Source organism: Neovison vison, chromosome 2, assembly GCF_020171115.1.
Source record: "Neovison vison isolate M4711 chromosome 2, ASM_NN_V1, whole genome shotgun sequence".
NCBI lineage: Eukaryota > Metazoa > Chordata > Mammalia > Carnivora > Mustelidae > Neogale > Neogale vison.
Window position 1 is genome coordinate 102,925,539 of NC_058092.1, and position 12,495 is coordinate 102,938,033.

At 42.9% G+C, this 12,495-nt stretch overlaps 1 protein-coding gene across 3 annotated transcripts in view; it reads right to left on the bottom strand.

Annotated features, from left to right (window-relative positions):
• The window catches only part of TBX15 (T-box transcription factor 15), a 104,094-nt gene that overhangs the window by 24,279 nt on the left and 67,320 nt on the right, over nucleotides 1–12,495 (bottom strand). For all 3 annotated transcript variants that reach the window (XM_044239013.1, XM_044239014.1, XM_044239015.1), the window contains exon 6: nucleotides 4,052–4,116. In XM_044239013.1, coding sequence (XP_044094948.1) covers nucleotides 4,052–4,116 — 65 coding nt within the window. The remainder of the gene's footprint in view (nucleotides 1–4,051; nucleotides 4,117–12,495) is intronic.

Here is a 12,495-nt window from a genome sequence, read left to right on the forward strand (position 1 = left end):
GGGAATGGAGAAAGCGAGAAGGCTAGAAGCCAGGAGTATTCTCCACAGATATCTCTTTACATGGACAAAGGATCTTCAGCCCAGCTCCCTCGAGTTCTTCTCTTTGCCCAAGACACTGCTGTTGCCTGCCAGCCCCAATCAGAAGACTCCACAAGGAGAGGCTGGAAGGGTGGGAGAGACTCAGGAGAGGCAGGGAAGAGAGTGCAGAGGATGCTGTGTCCTCCCCATCTTCCCTCCACACCCCTCCCTCCCTGAGCCTTTGGATCACACTGGGATAGATTAAGATCGACAAACCTAAACATGTTTTGGTTTGAGGTTTGGCAAATTCTGTAACTCCAAAGTATTCCACAAATGTTTTGTGTTCTGCATAACCAAAAAACATTGGCCAAGAACTCCCCCCGCCCTAATTTTTAAGCCCATGTGTTTTGAAAGGAAATGTAATCCGTATGTTTTGGGTACATTTATATGCAACTCATCAAACCATGCCCATTGCTATGAGTCATTTGATGTCTAAAATGCATGGGGATGATCATAGACTTATAAGAACTCTGGTAACACAAGAAGGGCAATAGGTGAGGCACTGGTTGGAAGGTAAGGAACTGGATTCTGGTGTTGGCAAAGAACCACAAGATCCTAGAAGATTTACAAAAAATCCCCTATATCCTCATCCATCAGTCATTCCCATCTGCAAAATGACATTAATGGTTCTTGCCCTCATCAGACCCTGCAGCCAGGGAGTGAGATTTCAAGTCTGATTATCAGGTCATTTTGAAATTTTTTAAAGACAGAAGACAAGGGCCTCCATGAGTCTATATTCCCAGACTGCTGGAGGACAAAAATTACTTCTACATTCAATGATTCACCTTTGCCCTCTCATGAGACAAGGGACTTCAAGGCCATTATGTCACAGTTTCTCCTGCTAGGGAAGTTCAGCCTGACTTCTGTCCTCTACTAGGGAATCCCTTGTTGACAGAGGTATAGCAAGTAGATGATAAAGCAATGAGGATGGCTGCAAAGGCAGGTGGAGAATATACAGATTGTTTTATTTAGAAAAAAGAAGGTTCTGGGTCCTTGAGTAGTACCTTTAAGTAAACGAAGTGTTTTCAGAGGAAGAGTTCTAGTTTCCATATCTGTTGGAGATAAAATACGTTGAGTTGAAACTGTTAGCATGATAGAACACGAAGTTCACAGGCTTTGAAGTCGGGAACCCAGAAGTTACTCTGCGCTCCAGCTTTGCTGTGTGACCCTACAGAGGCTGATTAAGCTCTCTGAGCCTCAGTTCCTTCGTTCGTAAAATATGGGTCATTTTAAAAATTGGGAAAAAAAAAAAAACCTAAGTGAAAGGTCTGGAACACAGTAAGTGTTCAATCACAGATAATTTCGGTAATTACTTAAGTAGCCTGAAGCTTTAAATGGGGCATACATCACAAAGAATCAACATGTTACCGGAAAAATAAATAAATAAGGCACTGAAATGGGCTAATGAGTATCCAGAGTTGTGCTTTCATGGATTCCTTACAAAGAAGAGTAGCCCACGAGGCAGGAGAAATAATTGTCTGTCCTGAGCAGGAAGATATTCACCAGCCCCAAAGCAGACCCAAGCCAGGGCTAAATGATGAGAAGGTCCCTTCTAGCCCAGTGAGGGAACAGGAGGACCCTGGGACTTGCACCAAGAAGTCATTGCAACTTCCTAACCAGAGGCAAATGCTTCAAGCTACATGGTCTAAATCACCAGACTAAAGCATGGTTCCAGTTCTAGAGCAGAGCACTGATGCTGGTCAGTACAGCCTATCTATTCCAATTTTCTGTTCTAGGTCACACCTCTGAAAAACAAGGACTCCAGTAGAAGAAAAAAAGCAAAGAAAAAAATCAAAATAATCTTTAGAGTTCCAAGAAGAAAATAAACAAATACTAAGTGTCACTGGGGATACAGGAGGAAAGAAAGAGAAAGTAGTTGAATAACTAAAGTCATTAGGGTTGACCCCTCGTGGTGTCTAGGGCAGAAATTCTTAACACTTGGTCATGGAAATTTTCAAAAACTTGGAGAAAGCTATAGACCTCTCCCCAGAAAATGTACACCTGCTCATCCACACTCAATTTTCTTTATATTATCCGGGAACTCACAGAACCCCGGCAATCCACCCACAGACTCAAGCTAATGATCTTAAACTCCCTAGCAGCTTCTTTATGAAAGGCCAGCTTCTATTCTGACCACACCATCACCAGCAAGGTCCTTAGTAAGAACAGAATGCAGAGCCCTGAAAAGGAAGCAACAGGACACCTTTCACAGGCAAGTTCTATGACCTGAACAAGGAATATAAGCTAGCAGGCAGGAAGAGGCCAGTCTCAAATGTAAGGAATAAGTATGCATTCCTCATTGGCTACATTTGGAAGACAAAGGTCTTCACTGAACAGGAAAGCCTGTGGCCTGAAGTTTTCAAACTAGAAGTTGAAGTGAATTTTACTTTACTCAATAGACATAATCTTAAGAAATTCTGAGGTAAATAAAATTGGATAGCAATTTAAATGTATTTTAAATATACAATAAGAGTTTCATTAAGAAGTGCTTCTACAGGGGGTGAAGGGTACACTTCTCATGATGAGTGCTGAGTAATATATAGAATTGTTGAATCGTGATATTGTATACCTGAAAATAATACAACACTGTATGCTAACTATAGTGGAATTTAAAAAACAAATATTTTTTTTAAAAAAAAGCAGTGCTTTTGGGGGGTCCTGGCTCATGCAGTCAGTTAAGCACTTGACCCTTGGTTTTGGCTCAGGTCATGATCTCAGGGTGGTAAGACTGAGCCCTACGGCGGGCTCTGAGCTCAGTGAGGAGTCTGCTAAAATTTCTCTCTCCCTCTTTCTGCCCTTCCCTGTATTCCCTCTCCCTTCTTCAAATAAATAAATAAATCTTTTTTTAAAAAGTGTTTCCGTAAATAATTTTGTAAAGGAAATGATCACTACCGATGATCTTTAGCATAAATCTGGGTTCTAATAGAATGTGCTACACCATTCATGAAGTTATCCTAAATATAATACGAGATAGTTTATCTGAAAACTCTTGCGGAGAAGAAAGCAAAGGGAACTCCTGACAGTCTGTGTCATTCAGATGTAAAGAAATGCCCCAAGTGAGGGAAAGGTCTGAACGCTAACGTAAATAGTTATTGCAAAGCCTACACACTTTACAAGACACACGTGTCACATTTGTGGTTTCTGTAGGGTTTATATGAAGTGAGTTTTCTGGCTGAATAACCTTTGATAGATCTGTGTTTCCTAGCAACTTCCATTCTCCCCTAGCTCTAGGGATAACAGATTTTAATTTTATATAGGAACGGTGGGAAATAAAGGATTTAGAGAGAAGCAGAATTAACCAGAAAAATGCCACAGTCATTAAGACCACTTACAACAAGAGCAAACAGTCCCGCAAACGTCAGCGGGTCCTAAGAGTTTCCCTCCATGACAGCCTAATCCTAATGCTAGAGCATCAGGAAAGGTTGCATTCTAGAAACTATCTTTACTAAGGCAGGCAGCATCTAATATATTTGGGGAATATTCCTTAAGAGAAAAGGCTAATTTTTTTAACAGTTGTTAGCTAATCTTAAAGGTGATCATCTTCTGATAATTCTTATTTGTCCACAAGTCCTTGTTTGATAATACAAAGTAAATGAGGTTATCACTGTATGTGCTGTAGCCACCTAGAGTACTTAGCAGAAAAAGGAGCAATCGTTTCGTGGCAATAAATCACCATAAAATTTAATTTAAGTGACTGGATTACCAAGCATGATGTAGGGAGAAAAACACCATGAGGGATCTGATCTGGTCATGTACAGAGTGTTAACAAAAACCGGAAAACTCAACCTTTTGGGAACAGCTTTTTGATTCTCAGATCAGCTATCCATCTCTCTTTGCCTGAGTCAGCACAGAGGCATAGTGTGCAAGTGATCCCCCAAAAGCAGGAGCCAAAAGCCACCAATGGAGCATGGGGGAAGAGGGAGGAGTGGATGACGTCATGAAGAAAAGAAATGTCTTTCCCAATTATTCTTACCTGTTTCTTCCAGAATCTCTGAATCCTTTAGCAAAAGGGTTTCGATCAATTTTTAATCTGGTGATCTGGAAACAAAGAAAATAAATTATATTTATATTAACTGACTCCTTTTTGCATTGCTCCTGGAAAATTAACAGAAATCACTCTGTTGGTAACTGCTGTTGTTTTTATTTAGATTCTTTTAAGTCTGAGATTTGAATGGAAGTTGATATAGGACTTGGGCCTGGCACCCAGATGTCTGACCCACCTGACCCACTTCTCCCTAAAAACTGAGGTCTTCTCAGTATGTGACTGTAAACTCCCTTCTGCTCACCTTTCTTGTCCCAGAAAAGGTGATAAATCACTTGCCTAGACACATGAAGGCATGGAACTAGAAAACTGGGCAATGGTCTAGTCTGTGATACATGACATACAGGAAGAACTTGAAAAGCCCTTGTTGGGTGAATGAGTGAGTAAGCGAGTGAGAGTGAATGATGAACAAATGGAATGAGTCAATCCAGTCCAAAGCAATCAGAACCTTAGGCAATCTGCCTCAACCTGAAAGAACCATATAATTGACCAGACTTACCATCTCACTCTAGTTTTCCCTCTCTCCCCTCGAGATGGTTCCTTTAATGACCTAAAATCTTCTTGTAAAAGACACTAAAAATAGCTACACTTTTCTCAAGGTTGCACCCAAAGGAAAATCTATAAACGGGGGACTCAGTGGTGCAGGTTACATCCAGTCTCCAAGGCTTACAAGAAAATCAGAAGACATGAATGACTGTGTGACCCAGGCTGGATGGGTCCTTAGGAGCCATCTGGTTCAACCTCCACTCAGAGCATAAGCCCCTCTCTATCACATCTTATCTTAGCCCCTCGAACTCCTCAGCGAGGGTTGTACACACCACCCCCATGCCCCCAGACTAGACCAAGCCTGACCAACAAATTCCACATGTGTTCTTACATTTCCACTTTCAGCCTTGGTCATGGAAGGCATTTTTTTTTTCAATTTATTTATTTTCAGAAAAACAGTATTCATTATTTTTTCATCACACCCAGTGCTCCATGCAAGCCGTGCCCTCTATAATACCCACCACCTGGTACCCCAACCTCCCACCCCCCCGCCACTTCCAACCCCTCAGATTGTTTTTCAGAGTCCATAGTCTCTCGTGGTTCACCTCCCCTTCCAATTTACTCCAACTCCCTTCTCCTCTCTAACACCCCTTGTCCTCCATGCTATTTGTTATGCTCCACAAATAAGTGAAACCATATGATAATTGACTCTCTCTGCTTGACTTATTTCACTCAGCATAATCTCTTCCAGTCCCGTCCATGTTGCTACAAAAGTTGAGTATTCATCCTTTCTGATGGAGGCATAATACTCCATAGTGTATATGGACCACATCTTCCTTATCCATTCATCGGTTGAAGGGCATCTTGGTTCTTTCCATAGTTTGGCGACCGTGGCCATTGCTGCTATAGACATTGGCGTACAGATGGCCCTTCTTTTCACGACATCTGTATCTTTGGGGTAAATACCCAGGAGTGCAATTGCAGGGTCATAGGGAAGCTCTATTTTTAATTTCTTGAGGAATCTCCACACTGTTCTCCAAAGAGGCTGCACCAACTTGCATTCCCACCAACAGTGTAAGAGGGTTCCCCTTTCTCCACATCCTCTCCAACACATGTTGTTTCCTGTTTTGTTAATTTTGGCCATTCTAACTGGTGTAAGGTGATATCTCAATGTGGTTTTAATTTGACTCTCTCTGAGGGCTAATGATGATGAACATTTTTTCATGTGTCCTTTTTTGATATTTTTTTGTCTAAACCAGATGTTAATGACTCACTAGCTTCAAGCAACAGAGACTTCAGGGTGGGGGTCAGGGAGCTCAGGGAAGGAGGAAAGGTGCTTTCAATGGAAGGTGATTGTAGGAAGAAGGGAATCTCATTATTAAAGATGACCTTCCCATTTCTGATCATTGCAGAGCTTATCACCAGGGCGGCTGAAGTTATTTCTTACACTGCAAATCTTTTCCAAGTCCCTCTTCCATCTCACTTTGTCAGAGTGGAATTTCCCAAAGCTGCAATTTTTAAAGGTCTTTAAAAGGCAATGTGAGATTCTGAGCAACAGACTCTGACTTGAAAGTACCAAAGTTAATTTTTGTTTCTCCTAAAACATTCCTTGTTTCTAAAATGGCACACTAATAATGCAGCACTAATAATGTAGCAAAAGCAATTTTACATCTATTTTATAGACCAGAGCAGGAGCCTGAAGCTTTGGCTCTCTAAAGTCTAGTGTCTGCCTTGTGAATATTGTATGGACTTTAAAGACTGTCACTGCTTTTCTGTTTTTGACTTAAAATCCGTTCTTTCTTCCTCCATAATCCACAGCAATAAACCGCACACCATATTTTCTTTTCAAGTTAGGGTTATAATATTTTATTTTCTCTTTCAAGTTGGCTTATCCTGTCCAGCTCATTTATGATAGGGGTTTCTGATAGATGATTGTGCTGCCATGTTTTGGGGGCCTCCACAGACCCCTGTAAATAAAATGACATTCTATTTCATGGGCCTGAGAGAAAAGGTTGAAAACCTGCTTCCCACAGCTCATTCTTTCTAAGGCCAAGAGGTCTGCATGGAGATTTAATAGAAAAGTGCCACCAAATGTTAGGAAAAACAGCTCCTCTATACCGTTTCAAAGCTTTTAATGTGAGATTTAGAGAACTTCGTGTAGTTGCGTATCCATTATTTATTTGTTAAGTACCTTTGTGTGCAAAGCAAGGTGACAGAAGGCACAGGTGACAGTGATACACAGTCCATATATGGCTGTGGATTGTCTGGTGCCCACCGCCCCAGAAGCTTATAATCTAAAAGAAAAAAGCAGATGTATACACTAACACATAGATGCTAACACAAGATGGGAATTGGTAAGGTTTGCAATGAAGGCAAAAGAGAGCTCCAGAGGGAGCCGTGAGAGTCCCAAGTTGAAGAGCTCCGGGAGGTTTCACCTCAGAGACAGCACACGAGCCAGGCCTCGAAGGATGTGTAGGACTTGAAGGCAAAGTGCAAAAAGGAGAGAAAGGAACGAGGGAAGAATTTCATAAGACATGGCCTACGGAAGACAGAGCATGGATGCAAAGAAGCATGACAGAATGAAGGGCACATGAGAAGCACCGAGAAGCCCAATTTGACCAGAGCACAGGGTATGGGGAGAGAGGCAGCAAAAGAGAGCAGGAGAGGTTGCCTGAGGCCGTATCTCAGGAAGCCTGTCTTGCCCTGATTAGGTGTCTGTATACCCTACAGGCAGAAGAGAGCAAGTTTAGCAATATAAACTGAACTATGACCCCAGCTGATCCTCACGCTGACCACTTTGGTGAGGTCTACCCATCCTCTAGGTAACACAGACAAATAATTTGGAGGGATAAACCAATGTATTCCCAACCTCAATGATCCACAGTCCCAAGGTTCCCATAGGAAGACCCAGCCTGGCAGCATCCACTCTTCACAAGCATCTCATATAGCATAGAAAGGGAATGCAAATGACAGCTGGGCCGCCAAGCCTGCTGTCCTGTGGAAGACAAGGATGTGACATGAGGCGGATTCTTTTCAAGAGGAAAAAGAAGTAAGAGATCTTCCCCTTCCACCTCAGCAGAGTATGAAAAAAGAGGAAAGAGACGAGAGAGAAGCAAGCCCGTGGATTTGCACGTGCCTTAGCTCCCTACTCAAACAGAAATCCAGGGGTGCAGGGGGGGAGCTTCAGAGGAAAACTGGCAGCCCCCCACCCCACACACACACATGCAGGGACGGTCGCATCAAAGTAAAAATGCTGCCTGGTCTGAAGGCCTCCTATCGCCCTCTCTGTGGAGGAGTCAGGGACTTAGAGGTTCTCACATGCCATGAAAGGGAAGGTAGGTGGACCTAACACAGAGGCACTACAGCCTGGGCAGAAGCCCAACAGATGACCCAGCTGAGCCCTGAGGTGAGGCTGAGCCAGCCAGGGAGGCCCAGGAGGTCCAACTGCGGCAAAAATGGGACAGCACAAGTTCAGCAGCCTTCTATCAATAGAGCACGTCCACACAAGGGACCCAGAGCAGACATGATGGTCACCAGCAAAGCCCAGTGAGGCCCATAGCAAGGGACCCACAAGTCACCGCGTGAAGACTCATAATCCCTGCGGCCTCTGCCCGGCGCACACACCACACATCTAGAGGCCATCCGGAGTAGTGTGAGAGACTCATTTAAATAGTTCATTTCCAACCCTACTCCATGGTTATGGTTATATGGAGACCCAAATATGGCTGTCAGTCTCCATCTCCCCACCTTCAACCAGCACAGTCCTCTTTTTACTAAAACTGCTACATATAACTTCAGGACTAATCTCTCTTCTTCCACCCTTGTCCCCGTCTGGTCTACACAGCAACTCAAGTAATCTCTGTTAAAATGTACATAGACCATGCCATTATCGTCAGTGGCTACCCCTCTACTCAAAACTCAACCCAAACTCCTTGGCTGGTCTTGCAGGGGCCCTCGCTAGCTCCGCACCCCCACCCACACTCCCCTATGCCTGGGCCACAGGCTCTTGTCAAGCTTGGCTGCTCCCAGAGCAGAAGTGCATCAAACTCAGGCCCCTCACACTCACTCTACCTCCAGTAATTTAAAAAAAAAAAAAAAAAAAAAAAAAAAAAAGGTTCTTTTCTATGCTTTTCACAGAGCTGATGCCTCATTCCAGTCTCAGGCTAAATGTCACCTCCTGAAAAAGATCCTCCCTGATCATCCCTCCAAAATAGGATGCTTTCAGGTAAGAACCAGGCCTATTTCCTACACCATTTTATTAAGAACCTAACATGACATGCTCCTTGCGCTCGATGAATATTTGTTCCATGAGTGAATGAGTGAGTGAATGCATGACTGAATAATGTGGGAAAGAAGGATCACCAGTCGCAAAGCCGTAACAAGCCTTAGAGAATACAGACCAGACAACTCCCTCGATCCTATCTGCTTTCACGGCAGCACCACAGACAGAAGTCTCAAATGTCCTCCTGGGCAGAACAAGGTCTATTAATTACTGTCCGTGCAGCTAAAACTATTCTGCAGCGGTCATGTTCAAAACCTGCTCCAATGACAAGGAGGAGACATGGAAAGCACAGAGGTTGGGGAAGCATTTTTCTTCCCTGATTTGATTTCCATTATCCTGATTTGTACAGTCTGCATCATCGAAGACCGTAGCACACGAAGACGTGGTTGCTGGCTTGCCACCTTTGGTTTTAATCATTTTCACTGACTTTTTGCCTGGAAACGTCCAGACAGTTAATAAATGAGGTACACCTCCCCGTGCACAGTGCAGACATAAATCGCCCAACCTACAAAGAAAATGAAACTTCAATATCCTGCGTATGATGTTCCAATACCAAGGCTGAAAAAGCCTTCCCTTTTTAACACGCTCTTAGTGATTCTTTTTTGTTTAACCATATTGCTTTGAAAGGTGTTCATCAGGGAAGGAGAAAAAAAAAAAAACTCAGCCCATATGAAAAGCAAATAAAATAAAAAATAAAATAAAATAAATAAAATAAAATAAAAATTAAAAAACCTCTGCACTGATTCGATTGGAAAGTTAGAGCACAACTGGCTCGAAAGATTAGGATATAATGAGTGGCTCAGAACTCCTATTGGATTTGCTTACACAAACCTGGCTGTGGTTTCAGACTTCCTATCTGGTTCGTGTAGCCAATTCTCATCAAGAAATAAGACTGTGTTACCTGAGGAGAACAGGGCTATGTCTTTTTGAAATCTAGTTTCCTGTTTGGGGAAAAAAAAAAAAATCAAGGTTCAGCAGTTCTTTTCCCCTTAGAGAAGACAAAGACGGCTGCAATGGAAATTTCCTGCTAATTCCATGAGGACATGTTGGCGTCAGCTTCTTTCAAGAAAAAGCATACAGTGGAGTCACCTTTATTCCCACCTCTGCCACTTTATTCTCCACGATGAGAATCTGGGCATGGTGTACCTTCGTCTCTGCCTTAGGCCTGCCAAGTTGGCACTCCAAGAGCAAATAATAGTAATAATAACCTCAGTATGCTAGCAGCCCTGAGAGTCTATGGGTCAGTCAGCAAGGGCAGGGGGGAAGGAACGGGAAGGGGGGAAAGAAAAGCATAAAATATTTCATGAAAATAGAAACTCTTTCTTCACATTTCACGACTACTTATATCCAAAGAAGCAGGACCACAGCTATGTAAGGAAACTGGTAGTGGAGGTGTGTTGGCTAATTACTCATTCAGTCCTTTTCCAAGCACACATTCAGTGCTGTGCACCATGGCAGACACAAATGCCTTAGATTTACACAGATGGAAGGGTCCTTCTTAATTAGTGGTTTCTGGGCTTCAGGAAAATTCTAATTCCCTCCCTCCAGGGAGGGAATTTGAGGGATCAACATTGATATTCCAGGTCTTTATCAAACAAAAAGAATTACATCTATCTAGGATCTCCTGCCATCATTATTTCATAAAATAAGTGACATTTTAGTATCAAAAAGGTTAAAAGGACAAAATAAGATACAGTCTATTTAAATGAATGCTTACAGGTATAAACCACACCATCCTGTCTTTATCTTTCCCATCTTTTGGTGGACTACAACAAATGTCTCCATAGACTGGCAGCTGAGAAGCAAACCACCGATTTGCAAATGAGGATTCGGAGGTAGAAGGATTTGTCAAAGGCAGTTCAGTCTTTCCGGGGCAGACCAGGTCGAGAACCTAAGTCTCCTAACTCCCGACCTACTGTTTTCTACCATATCATACTGCATTTTGAGAGCCACAGCGTTTGGTTCTCAAAACACTCAACATACTGAGAGGAAGCTTGGTCATGCACACAGCTTAGAAGGTGACGGGATCAAGAGAGAGGTACAGTGCAGTAACAGTTCGATGAGGGAAAGCTCATTCACAGCTGAAAAAGGCATGGAACGTCATAGGGGAAAACATCAGGAAGGACTGTGTTTGTACTGAACCTGAAGAATAGAAGGAAGCTACACAGATAAAGACAAGCAAAAGGGTCATTCCTGGAAGGACAACAGCACGAGCAAAAGCAAAGCTGCTACAAAGTGCAAACAAGAGTAAAACTCTAAGTAGATTGCTGAACTCTTGTGGATGTGTGATGACAACTAGTGGGAAATAAGCCCAGTAATGTAGCTGGGAACTAGCTAGAGAGGACCTAACTAAAAGATTGAGCACTTGGGCTCAAGATCTTGGGCCCGTTAGCACCGAAGAGCTGACAATTTTTGACAGAGGAAATGATGCAATCAGAGCTGTGCTCTAGGAAGACCCATCCCTCAGTGAATACGTGATGGCTCATGAGACGTTAACCACGCAGTCCAGGTGACTCAGCTAGAAACCGTCACAACAGCCTAAAGTAGAGGGAGGGTAGGCCCAGAGCAAGGGCAGAAGCAATAAGATGAGAAAGAAGAAAATATTCCATCAGTAGAAGCAACAGAGTTTAGTAACGGACTGGATGTGTGGAGTGTCAGGGGTCCAGCCAGCCTCAGGGGCAAGATGGAAGCCAGCAGGAAACACAGGTTTTAACAATGGAGAGGACTGGCAGGGTTGACAAAGGAATAGTGTAGCTTGGAATATCTTGTTTACAAGCAACAAAACACCAAGCTCCCACCTTTCAAGTGTGGACTTGCCCCAACTCTATTGGTCTCAACTGTTGTGGGGGTTAAAGAAGAGTTGACACATAGGAACATTCGAATAATTTTCAATACTTGCATGTGTTGACTGCCTCTGCTTGAAAACAACAAACAACAAACAAACCACCCTCAACTAAAAACATGCAGAAAAAAAAAAGAAAAAGAGGGAGAAATTGGGATTTCAGAGCTTAATAGAGAACTTAGAAAACAGAGGCCGACCTATCATTTTCTTGAAGAAGAAATCAAAACCCAGAAAGAAAATACCTAGCTCAGAATGACAGAGATAGCTCGTAGTTTGTTTAGGATGAAAACCCGAGTCTCCAAATGGCTAGCCCACTGCCTTTCCTTGGGAAGACTGGATAACATTTCATTTCAATTCCATTCCTTGCACTGCCCTTCTTTCACTGTGTTCCTGAACACAGTGTGTGACTCCCCCCCCACCACTGACTTTTCCTCTTTACTCTCTCATGCCTCCTAACCATTCCCTTAAAAAGAAATCCATGAAGCAAGTAATTTTGCCATAAAATAGTAATTGTTCTCATTCAAGACAGTTGAGGGAAATAAAAACATAGTAGTAGGTGATCTAGCTCACAGAAGAGAATGGTTTATGCTACCCGCCATCTCCGAGACAAGTCTGAAAATGATTGCTGGGTAACAGGATGCAGACCTCCAGACTCCTGGGGGAAAGACCTGAGGTTAGTTTGCTTTACTAGAAGACACTGTGTTATATGAAAGCCCATCTACACAAAGGGAATGTTAAATAATCGTGTTCCTTGATGTATCCAGG